Source organism: Euphorbia lathyris, chromosome 10 (assembly GCF_963576675.1).
Source record: "Euphorbia lathyris chromosome 10, ddEupLath1.1, whole genome shotgun sequence".
Classification (NCBI taxonomy): domain Eukaryota; kingdom Viridiplantae; phylum Streptophyta; class Magnoliopsida; order Malpighiales; family Euphorbiaceae; genus Euphorbia; species Euphorbia lathyris.
In genome coordinates this window covers 17141072-17158353 of record NC_088919.1, presented here as the reverse complement: position 1 = coordinate 17158353, position 17282 = coordinate 17141072, and the positions used below count along the sequence as shown (strand labels likewise).

Genomic DNA, 17282 nt, shown 5'->3' with positions numbered 1-17282 from the left:
GTTTTTTTGTCTCTTTCTTCCCACTTAATAAAAACAAAAAATTAGATGCTACGAAAATAATTTTAATATATATATTTATATTTTGCATTTACCATGGAGCTTTCTGCAACTAATTTTATTTGTTATTATTTATTATACGATTCTATAACTATTTCTTCCTTTTGGAGCTATAATAACAAACTGCATTCCGAAATTATAGTTTCTATATTTTATTTTTTTTGTAAGATTTTGTCTTGTGTTTCTATTTCATAATTAAGTTCACTAAGTTCTACTTGGCAGTTCACTGTGCATGCGCGCGGTAAAAGTTGCTTGAAGCAAGTTTAACAAGGGCTCGGTAGTGTCAAAAAATAAAAGGACATAGGATTGGATTAAGGTTAATGTTTCAACTCGCATTATGTGTGAACACGACTTGAATCTTCAATACTTTTACATATCATCTTTTGTACTAAGATTACACGCAACGTAACCCATGAGTCATTTTTTGACGGTTAAGGTAACCTTGATAATTCAAAAATAATAAATATATAAAATATTTTTATATTCTTCTATATACAAAGATATTAAACTTATATGTGATTGGCGAATCCAACATGAAAATAATACGAATCTGATCAGTTTTTTTTTTTTTTGTTAAAGTTAACGTATTTAAACACAATCCCCTTACACAAATGCTTAACCTACTTAAAATCACACTCCCTCCACGTTACTTATTGTAAAAAAGATTATGGTAACAGAGAAAATGAAAACCTAATTTGAAATCTCAAATGGCAGGAATATCTACTTACTGCCATGAATATACATGATTTTTTTTTTTTCTGATGAAATTATACATGAAAATTAGAAAATGAACAAAGTGCATACAATTTAGACACTAGTGAAGGGCCACAGAAAATATCAAAACTCAGAGACAAACAAGCTCGTAACATAAAAATGTTGTCCTCTTTCTATATCTTCCTTGCTAGTCTGAAATCCAAGTCAGCCAATCAGAATTCGAGAATCTCCATCCCAAGAGATAGATAAGTGTAAACCCCCTCTTTCTCTCTCCTTAAATTTGGAAAACGAAACTCAACCTCAAAACTACACTTCCCATCATAATTCCTTGACTACCCACTTGTCCACGTGTCCTTCCCTCTCACCACTAACAATATTAACCAACTCTTCATCTCCTTCTCTTTAAACTTCACTGAACCATTACACCTCAGTCTTTCAACCTTCCTGAAGAAAGGAAGAAGAAAAAGAAGCGACCAAAGTTTGTATCTTTTTTCTTCAAAGCTTTGTTTACTTAATTGTCTCTTCTTTTTACTCTCCTTCTCTCCCTCTAATTTGAAAACAGAGAGGAGAGAAACATAGTACTCTGTTTTCTGTAATTCACTGAGTTTGGGATTTTTCCATCAATGGCTTCTCTGGTGTCTTCACCATTTACTTTGCCATCTACAAAACCTGATCAACTACTTTCTTCTTTATCTCAAAAACACTACTTCCTCCACTCATGTCTCCCCAAGAAATCCTCTAAATCAAACTCAAAATCAGGCTTGAATTTTAAATGTACTGCAATTGGCAATGGTCTTTTCACACAAACCACCCAAGAAGTTCGCCGGATAGTACCAGAAAACAAACAGAATCTCCCTGTTGTGAAGATTGTATATGTAGTTCTTGAAGCTCAGTACCAATCTTCACTCACTGCTGCAGTTCAATCTTTAAACAAAACCACCAATTTTGCTTCATTTCAAATTGTGGGTTACTTAGTAGAGGAGCTTCGCGATGTATCCAATTACAAATCATTCTGCGAGGATCTTGAAGATGCAAATGTATTTATTGGGTCATTGATTTTTGTTGAGGAGTTAGCATTGAAGGTTAAAGCTGCTGTAGAGAAACAAAGAGATAGACTTGATGCTGTTTTGGTTTTCCCTTCTATGCCAGAAGTAATGAGGCTAAACAAATTGGGTTCTTTCAGTATGTCACAACTTGGACAATCAAAGAGTCCATTCTTTCAGTTGTTCAAGAAGAAGAAGCAAGGTGCAGGTTTTGCTGACAGTATGTTAAAATTGGTAAGGACTTTGCCTAAGGTGCTCAAGTATTTGCCTAGTGATAAGGCTCAAGATGCTAGGCTTTATATCTTGAGTTTGCAGTTTTGGCTTGGTGGATCACCTGATAACTTGCAGAATTTTCTCAAAATGATATCTGGCTCTTATGTTCCTGCATTGAAGGGCCAAAAAATTGCGTATTCTGATCCAGTATTGTTCTTGGATACTGGAATTTGGCACCCTTTAGCTCCTTGTATGTATGATGATGTGAAAGAGTATTTGAATTGGTATGGGACTAGAAGGGATGCTAATGAGAAGCTTAAGTCGCCTAATGCTCCGATTATTGGGTTGGTTTTGCAAAGAAGTCATATTGTGACAGGTGATGATGGTCATTATGTAGCTGTGATTATGGAGTTGGAGGCAAGAGGTGCTAAAGTGATACCAATTTTCGCCGGCGGGCTAGACTTTTCAGGGCCAGTTGAGAAGTTCTTGGTTGATCCTGTTACGAAGAAACCGATGGTGAATTCAGTGATATCATTGACTGGTTTTGCTCTTGTTGGAGGTCCAGCAAGGCAAGACCATCCTAGAGCAATTGAAGCTTTGACCAAGCTTGATGTGCCCTACATTGTTGCTGTGCCTTTGGTGTTTCAAACAACTGAAGAATGGTTGAATAGTACTTTGGGACTCCACCCTATTCAGGTAGCTCTCCAAGTTGCTCTTCCTGAGCTTGATGGTGGAATGGAGCCCATTGTTTTCGCTGGCCGCGACCCCAGAACAGGCAAGTCTTTTCTCTTCTTTATTGTGCATTACTTACAGTTGTCTTTAGATACTATTTTTCTTTGCTCTCACTGTTTACAAATGGCTTTTTGGAAAATGATGAAGTTTTGTATCAAACCATTAGACTGCTTAGTAATTTTGGCCATGAGTAACGGATTGATTGAAGCTTACTCTGTTGAATATGAAATCTGTTAAAGATTAATAATGAATTATATGCAAATTCAGGGAAATCACATGCTCTGCACAAGAGGGTTGAGCAGCTCTGCACCAGGGCAATCAGATGGGCTGAACTGAAGAGGAAATCAAAGGTACTCATGACTGCTGATATAATAGACTCTTTGCTTAGTTTATTTTGAATCAGTGCTTGTTAACAATAAAATAGAGGTTAAAGAATATATTAGCTCTTAAGTTGTGCTATATGGTACGCATATTAGAACAAAACCGCTTGAAATAGTGTGTATATTACATATAAATTAAAGTTAGCCCTGAGTTGCATCCTGAATTAGGACTTTTAGTGCGTCCCTTCTTCTGTTTGCTTTGCCTGATCTTCTCAATCTATGTTTTGACCTATAGTTCAATTTCATAAATTCATATGATGTGATTGCAGTTTTTCCAGACTTGTTGGTTCTAGGTATTTTTTCTAGATGTTCTGTTAGAAGAAATCTGGTTTTGAAGATTTGATGTTTCGTTTTTCTTTTCTATTATTACCTAGAGGTCATAACTCGTGAATAAATTCATGCAGGCTGAGAAAAGGTTGGCAATAACTGTATTCAGTTTCCCTCCAGACAAAGGGAATGTTGGAACAGCAGCGTACCTTAATGTCTTTTCCTCCATCTTCTCTGTCCTTAAGGACCTCAAAAGAGATGGCTATAATGTTGAAGGGTTACCGGAGAGTTCAGAAGCCTTGATTGAAGAGGTAATTCATGATAAAGAGGCTCAGTTCAGCAGTCCGAATCTGAACGTTGCCTACAAGATGGGAGTCCGGGAATACCAGAAGCTTACCCCTTATGCCAAAGCATTGGAAGAAAACTGGGGTAAACCTCCTGGTAACTTGAATTCTGATGGAGAGAATCTCTTGGTATATGGAAAACAGTACGGGAATGTCTTCATCGGAGTGCAACCCACTTTTGGTTATGAGGGTGATCCTATGAGGCTGCTGTTCTCGAAATCTGCTAGTCCTCATCATGGATTTGCAGCTTATTACTCCTTTGTGGAGAAGATTTTCCAAGCTGATGCGGTACTTCATTTTGGCACCCATGGTTCACTTGAATTCATGCCAGGAAAGCAGGTAGGCATGAGCGATGCCTGTTTTCCCGATAGCCTTATAGGGAACATTCCAAATGTTTATTACTATGCAGCTAACAATCCATCCGAAGCCACAATAGCAAAACGTCGAAGCTATGCTAACACCATTAGCTATTTGACTCCTCCAGCTGAAAATGCTGGTCTTTACAAGGGCCTCAAGCAGTTGAGTGAGCTTATCTCCTCGTACCAGTCCCTTAAAGACTCTGGCCGCGGCCCACAAATTGTGAGCTCTATCATAAGTACCGCAAAGCAATGTAATCTTGACAAGGATGTTGAACTTCCTGATGAGGGGGTGGAGATCTCCGCAAAAGAGCGTGATCTTGTGGTTGGTAAGGTATACTCCAAGATCATGGAGATTGAATCCAGGCTTTTGCCTTGCGGTCTTCATGTAATTGGAGAGCCTCCATCTGCCATGGAAGCAGTTGCAACTCTAGTCAACATTGCTGCTTTGGATCGTCCTGAAGAAGGCATTTCCTCGCTCCCATCTATTCTTGCTGAAACTGCCGGACGGGAGATAGAGGATATTTATAGATCGAGTGATAAAGGAATCTTGAAGGACGTAGAGCTCCTTCAACAAATAACTCAGGCATCACGTGGTGCCGTCTCTGCCTTCGTGCAGAAAACAACTAATAAGAATGGTCAAGTTGTGGATGTTTCCGATAAGCTGACCTCAATCCTCGGGTTTGGTGTCAATGAACCATGGGTTCAGTACCTATCAGACACAAAATTTTACCGTGCGGATAGAGGGAAACTTAGAGTATTGTTCCAGTTCCTAGGAGAGTGTTTGAAACTCGTGGTTGCAGATAATGAGTTGGGGAGTCTGAAACAAGCTTTGGAGGGAAAATATGTTGAGCCTGGTCCAGGTGGAGACCCGATTAGGAACCCAAAAGTGTTGCCAACAGGGAAGAACATTCATGCACTAGACCCACAATCTATTCCTACAACTGCAGCATTGGCGAGCGCTAAAGTTGTGGTGGATAGATTAGTTGAGAGGCAGAGGGCTGACAATGGCGGAGAGTATCCGGAGACTATTGCACTCGTATTGTGGGGAACTGATAACATCAAGACTTATGGTGAGTCACTGGCTCAGGTCTTGTGGATGGTTGGGGTCAAGCCAGTTGCTGATACATTCGGTAGAGTTAACCGAGTGGAACCAGTAAGTCTTGAAGAGCTTGGAAGGCCGAGGATTGATGTCGTTGTCAATTGTTCAGGAGTTTTCAGAGATCTCTTCATCAATCAGGTACCAAGTCTTTTCTCATCGTAATTTTATTTGTATCTTCTTTTTTCTTTCTTTGTCGCTCACTAAGCTAATTTCTTTGTCTACAGATGAACCTCCTTGATAGTGCAGTGAAGATGGTGGCCGAACTTGATGAGCCAACTGACCAAAACTTTGTGCGAAAGCATGCTCTAGAACAAGCTGAAGCTCTTGGCGTCAGCGTTCGGGAAGCTGCAACTCGAGTATTTTCTAATGCTTCAGGATCTTACTCCTCAAACATCAACCTTGCAGTGGAGAATTCTTCTTGGAATGATGAGAAGCAGCTTCAAGACATGTACTTGAGCCGAAAGTCATTTGCTTTCGATTCTGATGCTCCAGGTGCAGGCATGCTGGAGAAAAGAAAAGTGTTCGAGATGGCTCTGAGCACAGCAGAAGCCACATTCCAAAACCTTGACTCCTCAGAAATCTCATTAACTGACGTGAGCCATTATTTCGATTCCGACCCTACAAACTTAGTGCAGAACTTGAGGAAGGATAAAAAGAAGCCTAGTGCATACATAGCAGACACAACAACTGCAAATGCTCAGGTTAGCAATTGAGAACTCCCCTAGTATTTAGATCAATCACTGATAACTTATATTTTTTGTGCTAAACAATTGTGAACTGTGTGGTCTAGGTGCGTACACTGTCGGAGACAGTACGGCTGGATGCAAGGACAAAATTGCTGAACCCCAAGTGGTATGAAGGAATGATGAGTAGTGGATACGAGGGTGTTCGTGAGATCGAGAAGCGACTTACAAACACAGTGGGATGGAGTGCAACCTCAGGGCAAGTTGACAATTGGGTGTATGAAGAAGCTAACTCAACTTTCATCAAAGATGAGGAGATGTTGAATAGACTAATGAGCACCAACCCAAATTCATTCAGAAAATTGGTGCAGACATTCTTAGAGGCCAATGGCCGCGGCTATTGGGAAACTTCAGAAGATAATATAGAGAAGTTGAAGGAGCTCTATTCTGAAGTTGAAGACAAGATTGAAGGCATTGATAGGTAGTACTCCACACCTCCCCTCTCCTCCCCTCCCACAAATACAATGTATGCAAAAATTACAATTTCACATTGTTGATTTAGCTCAGCTTCTCCTTTCTATTGCCAGTAAATCAAATTATGTACAATTTGTTTATAAGAATAACTCTGTTTTTGAGGGATGAGATTTGCTTTGCTTTCCTTTCTTAGAGTATGGATATTTTCCATTCCATTCCTCATATTATTGAAGCTGAAAAACGAAAAGAAAAATAAAAAAGAATCCCTGAGGATCCTTACATAAAAGATGCAATCAAGTAAGGGCAGCAATTCCTCACACGATAAAACGAATAAATGATTCATACGTTTATCATTTTTCTTGTATTTATATAATGTATAATAACATGAGACATATAGATAACATGAAATGATTTTATCACGAAAACTCAAAATTCCTTTTCCTACAATCAAGAAATACATTAACCAGCATTCCTAGCAAACAAGTGACATGATCTAACTGAATCATTTTATCATTGAAGGGAATCTCCAATAAGTGAATGAATCATACAAGGTAAATCTACAAAGAAATTGAAAGAAAAAAATTACAATTACATTTAGCATATTAAGACCAAGGAAAAGCCCTTCCCCTCTAGAAAAAAATGAAAAGAAAAAACGAAACAGAATTCGTATGACAATTACAAAATGGTACAGTTCTTTCTGTGTCCCTATCATGGTTCTAAGTATCAAAAAGTTTTTTGTACCTTCAAAGTTCAAACCAATTCCATTAGAAGAGGGTCACCTTCTGCCATCATCCTTACGAGCTTTATAAAATCTTGTTCACTTGATACGCTCCATGGATGAACAGCAGGAACTTCAGCAGAGTAAAGGGTAGAATTAGCAGTAGATGGCTTCTTCTTATAGACCATTGTACTCAACACAGAATCAAAATTCTGAGATGAATCCATTGAAACAAAGAACATTGATATGGCAACTTTCTGATGGATTTGCAGATCACCCACAAGACCAACAAGATCTGCAAAGTCAGCTACAAGCTGACGAGGAACGTAGAATATCTCAGAACTGCATATCGTTAAGCTCTGATCACTCTTCATAGTATCCTTGTAATTGACTTGAAAGTGAACAGGCATCGACTCAACGACCTTTTTAACCATTTCTGCTTGTTTTGCAAACCAATCTGAGTTTCCACTGGTTGAAACTGTACTCCAGGATTTGGATACCTGAACCAAAATGAAATAAGAATGAAGTCATTGCACTATTATGCTGTTCGTAAATCCCACAGCACTGCCTATTATGTTTGTACTACTTATAGTATCTAAACGCCACAATCTCCAGACACTATACTGAAAATTTTAAGGAAACAAACAAAAAGATCCAATTAACAAAAGAGTTTTAGCTGTTCCCTTCCAGCCCGAGAGCAAAATCATTAAACAAAGTGACTTTTAGATCTTATTAGGAAGATAATAAGAATAAACAGGAAAATGAAGCAGCAGAAGGGAGGAAGTTACCTTGTCTGTAATCCATAGCTTGGTCTTGTCTGCTTGAAGTAAATTCCAATAATTAAGGACAGTATTATCCTGAAGGAATAAAAATCCTTCTGCACTAGGAAAGCGATCAAATATCTTGGGCAGTTGCCTAGAAACATTAAACAATCAAACCACTAATCAGTTTCAGATGAAAAATATATGATTTCTGCAGTGTAGGATGAGTTAAAATATATTCCATAATGCACCCCTAGAAACCAATACATTGACAATATAACTGTTAAAACAATGCTTTTAAGATGTGGATAATACAGAAAAAACAAGAAACCTTGACTTTACAAAACCTCAGACCAAACTTTCGAAATTTTGCAGACAGGTGAGGACAAGCATCCACAATAAAAGGGCAATTATGGAGGTTAGTGTTGGCTACCAACGGTGAAAATCTCATCATTGTCAGAGCTTAGAAGTATAATGATTCGAAAACCATCCCCACTAACCCCTCGCCGCCTAGTTGGTGGGGGTTAAGACGCTATTCCTTCATAATGTTCATGCACATATATATCATATATACTACTCCATCCTATATAGGTCTAGCTGATTTGCACACATAATAAGAAAATTTAGTTATTTTCTAATGTATCCCTGCACTACTAAAGTAATTTAAAAAATAACGTCTAGTAATTCCAAACCATCATAAAATAAGGGTGTGATAGGAAATTAATAGATCAAATTTGGTTAAAACAGGAAATGGAACCATTCATGGAACATGCAAAAAAGCAAATTAGGCCTCTATTCATGGGATGGACAAAGTATATAAATACTATTAAGATTCTAAAGAGACATTGAAGCTTTTGCTTATAGAGGGGAAAGCAAGAAAGCACATACACCAGCTTAGGTATCTATATGACCAAAAATGTTTTTTCTGTCCACACAATGAGTTTCAAGAAATGGAGAACAGATTTATGTAGGCTTTCACTGCTTGTAAGGCAGAATTTAGATAGACAAACAGGTAAGGGTTCTTAATCGGATACTGACCCAAAACAGGCACTTAGAAGGCCATGAATTATGATAGACCTAAGACCACAATGCATTTTCCATGTGGAGTCTACAGCAAATGGAAATAAAGTCAGAAAAAGAGCATTTGACTCCGTACTACCAAAGGATTTTTTTGTACACTTGAAAGATAGCCCAAAAAGTTGAGAGAATTTTTTGATAATGAATTTATATAGCTCTTTTCTGGTTGAAACCAGACATAAAAATGACATTGACATAAATTGACAAGATAATATTTCCATTTTTTCATCAGAAAGGCGAAAGGGGCGGTGGTGCTCGAAGGATCTGCTTCCTAGAGTAATGCAAGAATTTTCCCACAATGCAAGCTGTAGTCTTGCATTGCAAGGAGGCCACTTCTGTGCTATATGTTGAAAAGCAACCTTTATATTGCATCAAGGGACACAGATATGTTAAGTAAATGCAAAATTACTTATGATTTCAAAATGGCAACAAATCCAGAACCTAATTGATGATTAGATTCAGACCTTAGGATGGGCATACCAAGTTGAAATAAACCTGTGAATACAATTTTTTTTATCTAACTACAACCCACCGAAACTCCAGTTTTAATATCCTAAGGCACAAGGCTACAACCTGGGTGATGTAAATTAAACCTAAAGAATGATTAGGTCTGATGATCTTAAAGACAACTAAATGAGTGTAAAAATCAAAACAAAAACTATCCCCACCAAGATCCTCTATCAACTCATCAAACACACAAGTCTTATCCTACAAAATTCTGAGCTCGTGGCCAAGTATTGAGATATGATCTTGGATGCATCAGAAAATATCTATTTGATGTCAATAAACACTTCAAACTTAGCAATACCCAAACTCGCTAGGGCGCAAACAATGATCACAATTCTATAGAATCAGCGATCTGCATAGTCTAGAGTGGGTATAATAGCAACCAAATATACATCCTTATGTCAATAGTTATCTAAGTTTGGAAACCAAGTCCATAGCCAACAGGAGATAGACAAATCCTAAACTAGCCAAAAATGCTTTTACAAATATAATCAACACCATACAACCAATGCCAATATGCGAAATCATTTTTATGTCAGAACTTACTTGTATAAATGTTCCAAATTGCCTTCTTCAACAGCAAGTCCTTCATTCTTCTGCTGTGACAAAATAACCACAGTTTTGAATATCCTCCCATAAAGCAATCTCCATTCTAAAGCAGTCCGTTCCACAGGACCAGTGCAAAACATAATAAGCACAATATTTCCAAAGTTCTTCCTCCACCGAATCAAATTGCCGATTTCATAATTCACTGTGCCTGTTTCCTCTACGCCAAGGTGCACAGATGGCAACTTACGAGGGATAAACTCTCTTCGATCCCCATGACCAATAGTTGCCCGTGGCCGATCCAATTCTAGTGACATTAATCTAGGCTGCTGGTAACCAACAGAAATCAAGTCCTGAAGCCAAGCAGAAGTGAACTTTAAATCTTGCTCAGACCAGAAGCCCTCTTCTGTCATTGCATAACTCAAGTCCATAATCTTTTCAAACAACCTATGTTTATTCGATCTCCATGCTACTAAGAACTTAACTAACCTCCCTACATTTACATGAAGATCCTTCTCCTCTGAAAAAGGGTACCCTTCTATCCTATCATATCTATGCACTGTAGGAGGGTAAACCACAACAAAGCCACCAATCTCCCACAAAAGCCTCTGTGCCCAATAGCCCCTCAACACATCAGAGGCCATCGTGCTAACTGAAACCGGAAGCATCAAAGCCCAGAAAGCCGAAGAATGGTATATTGTATTAAAAGAATTCAGAGGCACCATTACACCCTGAGGAAATGCCACTTTTGGAGCATGCTCATCAAACCTAATATCAAAAGCTTCAAAAGCAGTTTTTCTCGTAAAATAAAACACAGAATCAACATCAGGCAATCCATTTGATATCCCTTGCTGTATAAATTGCTTCCCACCAAAAACCTCAGTGTAAAACTCCTCATGTCCAATTTCTCCAACATTCTCCAATGGCAACCCTCTAGGCCAAACCGATCTCTGCCCAAAATGAATATAAGGATTCACCACAGTCCTGTTTTCGTTATGGTGACTGTACTGCAATACAGTTTCTTGCCTAGCTCCTTCCCCAACTAATTCTACATCAAAATGCTTCCCCAAATCATCTCCTATTACCTCCCCGCGATCATCAGCATCGAAGATCTTCTTGGCTCCATGCTGGATAGCAAACAAATACCCAACACTTTTCCTCACATAAGAATCAAACGGCAGAAAATCGACGACCCTAAAACCCAAATTCGCTTGCTGATCCAAAGACAAGTAAATTGCACCCTTCAATGCCCAATCACTAGGAGTCTTGGAATTCCCGATAGCCAGTAACTGCCATCCCTTGATTTTAAGAAGTTTCTTCAGCGAATCCGATGGGTAATCCGAGACCGAAACAACGATCCATTTCTCAGCCCGAAAATTCGAATAAGGAGAAGTCTTATCAGGGATGGGTGTGATACGATTCCAATTGATTTGGGGAAAATGAAGGGTTTTATCAATGGGTTGAGACTTAGACTGAAAATAGAGAAAAGCGGCAGTATCACCAGTATTCCGAAGAAAAAAGACGGCGGCAACCGTGGCAACAAGAAAAAAACAAACAACTATCTTGTACAGATTCTCAGCAAACCAAGTGGAAAAATCTAGAGATTTGGAAGGAGAAAACCGATAGTTCTGATGATGATGATGGATACTGTTATGCCTAGGTGATTTGGGGGTTCCTGCACGGTCCTGGACCAACATTGCTGACCCCCACCACACACCAAAAAATCCTGAAAGTCGCTCTTCACTGCACAAAAACAGTTACTGATAATCAATCCTCAGTGAAATTCAAAAGAACTGAATCTCAATATTTCTCACTCTCTGAGCTAAGATTGACTCCTATAGACACAGTCAACAAGCAAGTTGTGGTTTATTTTAGTATTATCTAAAAAAAATGCAGATTGAATTGATAATGGTTGAAGGAAAGAAGAGATAATTTTGATTGCTGTTGCCGACAGCAAGCTATTGGTTGGGATGCGAGGTTTCTTAAGCTTCAATGTACCTGCTACGCTACTTGTTTGGTGAGGGCGAGGGGTGGGGTGTCATTGTCTTCTTTCTTTTCCTTTTTTCTGTAAAAAAGAAGTAATTCTAATTTTGTTTGATGAATGTGCAAATAGATTAATTGGGTAATTACTTAATGGCTTAATACATCATTTGCCCCTCTCAATTTGTCCAAAAATGTTGATTAGCCATCTGAACTTTCAAAGCGTTCTGATAGCCCTCTGAACTTGCATAAAATGTTAAATTAGCCCCTGAATTTGAATAAAATGTAATCAATTGATCACTCGGTCGTAAAAAAAGTAAGGCCCTGTTTGGTGAAGAGCGTTTTGGGATAAAAAGAGCGGTTTTGACCAATTTTAGAGGTTTGACCACTGAAACCGCTGATTGGAGTGTTTGGTGGAGAGAGGTTTGGGAGAGAGTTTTGGGATGAAAACGCTAATTTAGAAAAAGCTCTTAAAATGAGCTTTTTCAATTAGCGTTTTGGAATATTAAAATTAATGGACTTCTTTAACCCTAATAGATAGACTCTCTCTTCTCCTGCGTCAAAATTAATGCCCTTATTCGTCTTTTTGCACAAATCGCTATTATCAATCAGCTAATTTTTATCAAACAGGTCTACACAAACAGCTAGTCAAATCAGCTAGTCAAATCAGCTAATGTAATCAGCTAACAGCTAACAGCTAATGTAACCAGCTAACAGCTAACAGCTAATGTAACCAGCTAACAGCTAATTCCCAAACATGGCCTAAGTTAAATGCGGAAGATGTATTCCACGAGTTTTAAAAAAAAAAGTAAAACGACTAAAATCAGAGTATACTGTTCTAATATTAGAAAAAACAAGCTGTATAGTTGAGCAAGCAATAACTTCCTTTTTAATCTATTTTTAATTATGTAATAACATCTAAGATACGTGGAATACATCTTCCACATTTAACTTATTTTTTTACAACTGAGTGATCAATTGATTATATTTTATGTAAATATAAGGGGCTAACTGAATATTTTATACAAGTTCAAAGAGCAAATTAAATTTTTGTTTGATAAATTAAGGGGCAAAGCCTTACTTAATTAAGTGGCTTCTGTTCTGTTTGGGAATGGTAATGGCTGGTGTATTTTGTCAATTAGTAGATTGGCTTAAAATTTGCCAACTGTCATGTATTAAATTAATATATCAAGAAAATGAGAGATTTGATATGTTTTTATTGCATTATTCTTTTTGGAATTGTGGGTAAAAATCACTTTTAAAAGTCTGTTTCATAAATTAATTCAAATTTTATAAAGTCTAGATATCAAAATTGATTAAGTTTTGGATTAATTGATTAATATTCTCAAAAAAAAAAAATTGATTAAGTTTTGGATTAATTGAATTAGCAAGCAACTGAAGACTCTTCCTAGTTTCTTGATTTCTTATTCTCATAATACTAATTACAAATAACATCTTAATTGCGTCAAAACTATCCATTTTTTTTTAGAAGAAAGTGATAAGTAAGCAAAACTCCTAACTATGGATGCTACTAATGACCTTTTATGTGGTAAATTTTGCATCTTTGGATCTGTTTGTTTCAATTGTTCCTATTTGTTGTTGTTATTAGTTATTTACTGTTTGTTATTACTGATATACAGTAGATATTAGTTGTTTTTTCAGCAAAAAATAGCTGTTTCGAAATTTTATCAAACACTTTTTATCTCATGTTTAATATTCGAAGGCAAAAGACAGTTCTGAAAAATAGAAACAAACAGACACTTAAAAGTATTTTTGTCTACCTAATTTCTAGGTGAGCTTTTCAAGAATATTATTTACCACATGAGGATAGATTAAGCAGGAATTGGCATAAAAACACAAGTCAAGAACTGAACCAGATCCAACAACGGAATGCAATGGGCAGATTCTGGAAGTTAGTGGAAAGTCTCTGATTGTCCTTGTCCAAAGGTGATTGTCAGACGGAGGAACAAGCTAAAAAAACCCATAAAGGTCCGACTCCAACTGCTATTATCAGCCTCACCCAGCCACAGGCTTCATACATCTTTTAGAAAAGTGCAGATATCAATTGTGAATAACCTCATTCCCACAGATCCCTCTCAATCGATGGGAAATTGAAGAAATCCTCCCCTAGTCCATCCCATTGGCATTTTGTGATCCAAAAGAGACAAATTCAGATTGGGAATTCAATGGCAGACTTATCTTACTAACCTAAGGGGTGTGGGCAGCTTGGAATGAGTGAGCTTAAATAGAAGCAGGAGCTGGGGGGAAAAGGTAGACAACAAGAATTAGTAGTTTTCTATTTCTTACAAAAACAACAATCAATATTATTTTATGTTTTGTATTTCGTTGATGGATAGCTGAACTTTTATTCTTTAGCCAGTGGATAATTTAAGGCAGGGATCAGTATTATTGTGAGACATTTTTCATATTCTAATCACATCCATGATATTGCATTGTTCATATATTTGTCTGAAGTAAATTTTGTTTAATAGTTATTTAACTAATAATCAATAATGTCATGTTGCTTATTCAATTAAATAGATTGTTAACAATCGAGTTTAGTAACTCCATAATTAGTTAGTACAACTCGGTGCAGTGATAATTAATGTGGTAAACTATTTAAAGGTTACTACGTTAAACAAGATATGTGTTTTGGTTTAAATCAACCATGCTTGCAGGTTGATTAATTCACATCATGTTTTCCAACTATAACTGTTAATGAGGAATCGATCCTAGGTTTTACTGGAAGCTCCTCATGTGCCGGGAGTGGTCCCCTAAAGACACTCCGACGATCAAATTAGTATAAGTGGAGTTAAGAGGGAGAAAGAGTAAGAGTTGGATAAAGAAAGAGTTGCCCTTGCGTTAGGCTGCTTTGGGGGTATTTATAGGTTCCCCATATGCTAAAGAGTTAAATGACCCTGGTACCCTAGGGTGTGGGGGGTTTGTCTGAAGGCCTTCTTCCGGTGGTCCAAGTCCGTCGTGTATCTAAGGTCGAGGGATGGGATCGACGACATATGCGTTGGTCGACCTCTCATCTACTTCATCAGACGTCCATCTCCTTTGGTGGAAGGAGCCATTGGGTGTGATGTCTTTATTATGTTATTGAGTTTTTTTTTGTTGATTGCTTCGTTTTTTAGGGGTATTTTGTGTTTCTGGTTTTGGTGTTTATTATATGACTCGGTACTCCATCATTGCCTGCCAAGTGCCATTTATGGTGTTTTTGCTTTTTCCATACGAGACTATTCGTATGCCCGACTGATATTATAAACTGCTAAGGAACTTTCCTTTTTTGCGTCTGAAAGTCCTCTTGTTGTCTTCCTATTCTTCTTTTCCTTCCATCTTTTTATGCTTCATTCAGAGCTAAGCCTTCTTCTCCGGTGAATTGTGTTACTTCCGATGTGCTTTACCTGTCTCCGACGAACTTGTTCAACCCTTTTTATGGCGGTGCTCCTTCGAGGCCAGTGATTTATTCCTTTTATTTGCTTTCTTTTTTATTATTATCCTTCTCCCTTCATCTTTAGACGAACCTTTGAAGTGTATGTCCGGCAACGTTGAGATCGGAGTACAATCAAAGGTAGGACCATCTGGGTTAGAGAGTCGTAGTGGGGAGTTTATGAAGGTCGGAGGTAGGAGGAAGACCATGCATAAAAAGGCGTCAGTATTATCATGGCCAGGTGGTGCAGTGGTTCGTGAGAACTAGGTGGTGGTGTCGATTAGCCTTCCTCATAATTTCGTGGGCGTAGATTTATCAGTGGTCGATGGTTATTATGATATATGGGGGAAGTTATGGCCTCGGGGGTCTGGGAAGAATAGTTCTTCCATACGCTTACATTTTGGTGCTGATAAGCAGTCACGTGCATCGAAGGTGAAGACTTTAGTAGAGGCCCATAGTCTTATTATTCCCAAAGTTTTGGGGGCTATGCTATTGGTTTATCGTGTAAGGGCGCCTTTGATTTTACCGGCGCCATCTCTATATGAGAGAGCGAACGACCATTATGCTCCTAACGAGATGGTTATCTATAAGGATCAATTAGATGAGAGGATAATGTTGCCTATCTTGCCTTTCTTCATGGAAGTTCTTCGTAAGTTCAACTTGGCTCTAGCCCAGATTACTAGAAATGGGTGGAGATGATGGTGACGATTTATATCAGGAAGCCAGATATCGGCTAACGGGTGTAGTGTTTTGATGTTTCTTTACACCATCCTAAGCTCGACCATCGCAGCACGTGAGCTTCCAACATCCCCACTTTAATGCTCTAGGAGGGTTAAAGTCGAAGTTTCTTGAATGGAATCATTGTTACATTAATGTGAAGACTACCAATCTTGCCTTTCCATTTCAAGTTAATTGGAATACGGGCCCGACTTGTCCCAGTACTTGGTTGATTGAGAGGGAGTTGACTCAGAATGAAAAGGAGATGGTGCGTTGGTTGAACGTGATTCCTCATTTGCCTAAATTCGATTGTTAGAGCCTTATTGAAGAATACCTATCTAACATGTGGTTTATGTATTCCACCTAGAAGGCCATTTATCTTAAGGGATGGAAGAAGGGGGCCTTCGTAAGTATTTAGATGAAAGAGGTTTGACAAAGTAGGATCTGATCGATCTGTAGTCGATTCAAGTGACCATAGCCGAGTATGCTCTTTCACAGGGTTAGTTTTATAATTTTAGAGAAGGATGAGACGTACCAATCTTAGGTGTTTGTCTAACCTTATGTTTGTTTTTTTGTTATGTAGGAATGGTTGAGGATGAGACTTCCAACTAGTTGACATATTTGGACCATCTGAAGTCCCCCCATGATCAGGAGTCATTAACTGGTGACTTTGCTGGTATAGATGGTTTTGAGGGTGTTCTTAATGACACATTTTTTTAGACTGAGTGGTTGTTAGGTGGGTCGTTGCCTAAGAATAGAGAGACGAATAAGGTTGATCTTGCCAAAAGGGGTTCTAAACTGGTCGCACGCCACTGCGGGCATTGATAAGGAAGGTTAGAGGGCATTGCGAGTAAGGAGCTCAGGGATGTGGAAGTATCTATTAACGATGATGGAGGCTGCAAGCCAGACGTCGTGGTGGTAGACGAAGATGAATATGACAATCATCCCCTATTGAAGCGGTCACACACTGATTCTTCGGTGCCCATAGACAGACAAGTTCCTGGGGGTTCATGATGTATTATTCTATTGGACTGGGCGGCGGCTTTGTTAGAGATATGAAGCACAAGATGGACTTATTCCTTGTGTTCATCTGATTCTTGGACCTAGATGTAGATATCTCTAACAGTCTGCTGGGTCGGCAGTTAGCTAGTTTGGCACTGGTGCTAGGCAAACAAAAG

The 17282-nt window shown here is 38.3% G+C and overlaps 2 protein-coding genes across 2 annotated transcripts; one reads left to right on the top strand and one right to left on the bottom strand.

Annotated features, from left to right (window-relative positions):
* Positions 1 to 1134: 1134 nt before the first annotated feature.
* Positions 1135 to 6530, top strand: LOC136208994 (magnesium-chelatase subunit ChlH, chloroplastic). The gene is made up of 5 exons (XM_066000322.1): positions 1135 to 2802; positions 3027 to 3109; positions 3544 to 5346; positions 5433 to 5909; positions 5999 to 6530. The coding sequence occupies exons 1-5, from the start codon at positions 1395 to 1397 to the stop codon at positions 6374 to 6376; spliced, it is 4149 nt and encodes a 1382-aa protein (XP_065856394.1). The 5' UTR covers positions 1135 to 1394; the 3' UTR covers positions 6377 to 6530.
* A 329-nt stretch (positions 6531 to 6859) lies between these two features.
* Positions 6860 to 12027, bottom strand: LOC136208995 (probable glycosyltransferase STELLO1). The gene is made up of 3 exons (XM_066000323.1): positions 9975 to 12027; positions 7872 to 7998; positions 6860 to 7583 (listed from the first exon to the last, which is right to left on the bottom strand). The coding sequence occupies exons 1-3, from the start codon at positions 11669 to 11671 to the stop codon at positions 7116 to 7118; spliced, it is 2292 nt and encodes a 763-aa protein (XP_065856395.1). The 5' UTR covers positions 11672 to 12027; the 3' UTR covers positions 6860 to 7115.
* Positions 12028 to 17282: the final 5255 nt, after the last annotated feature.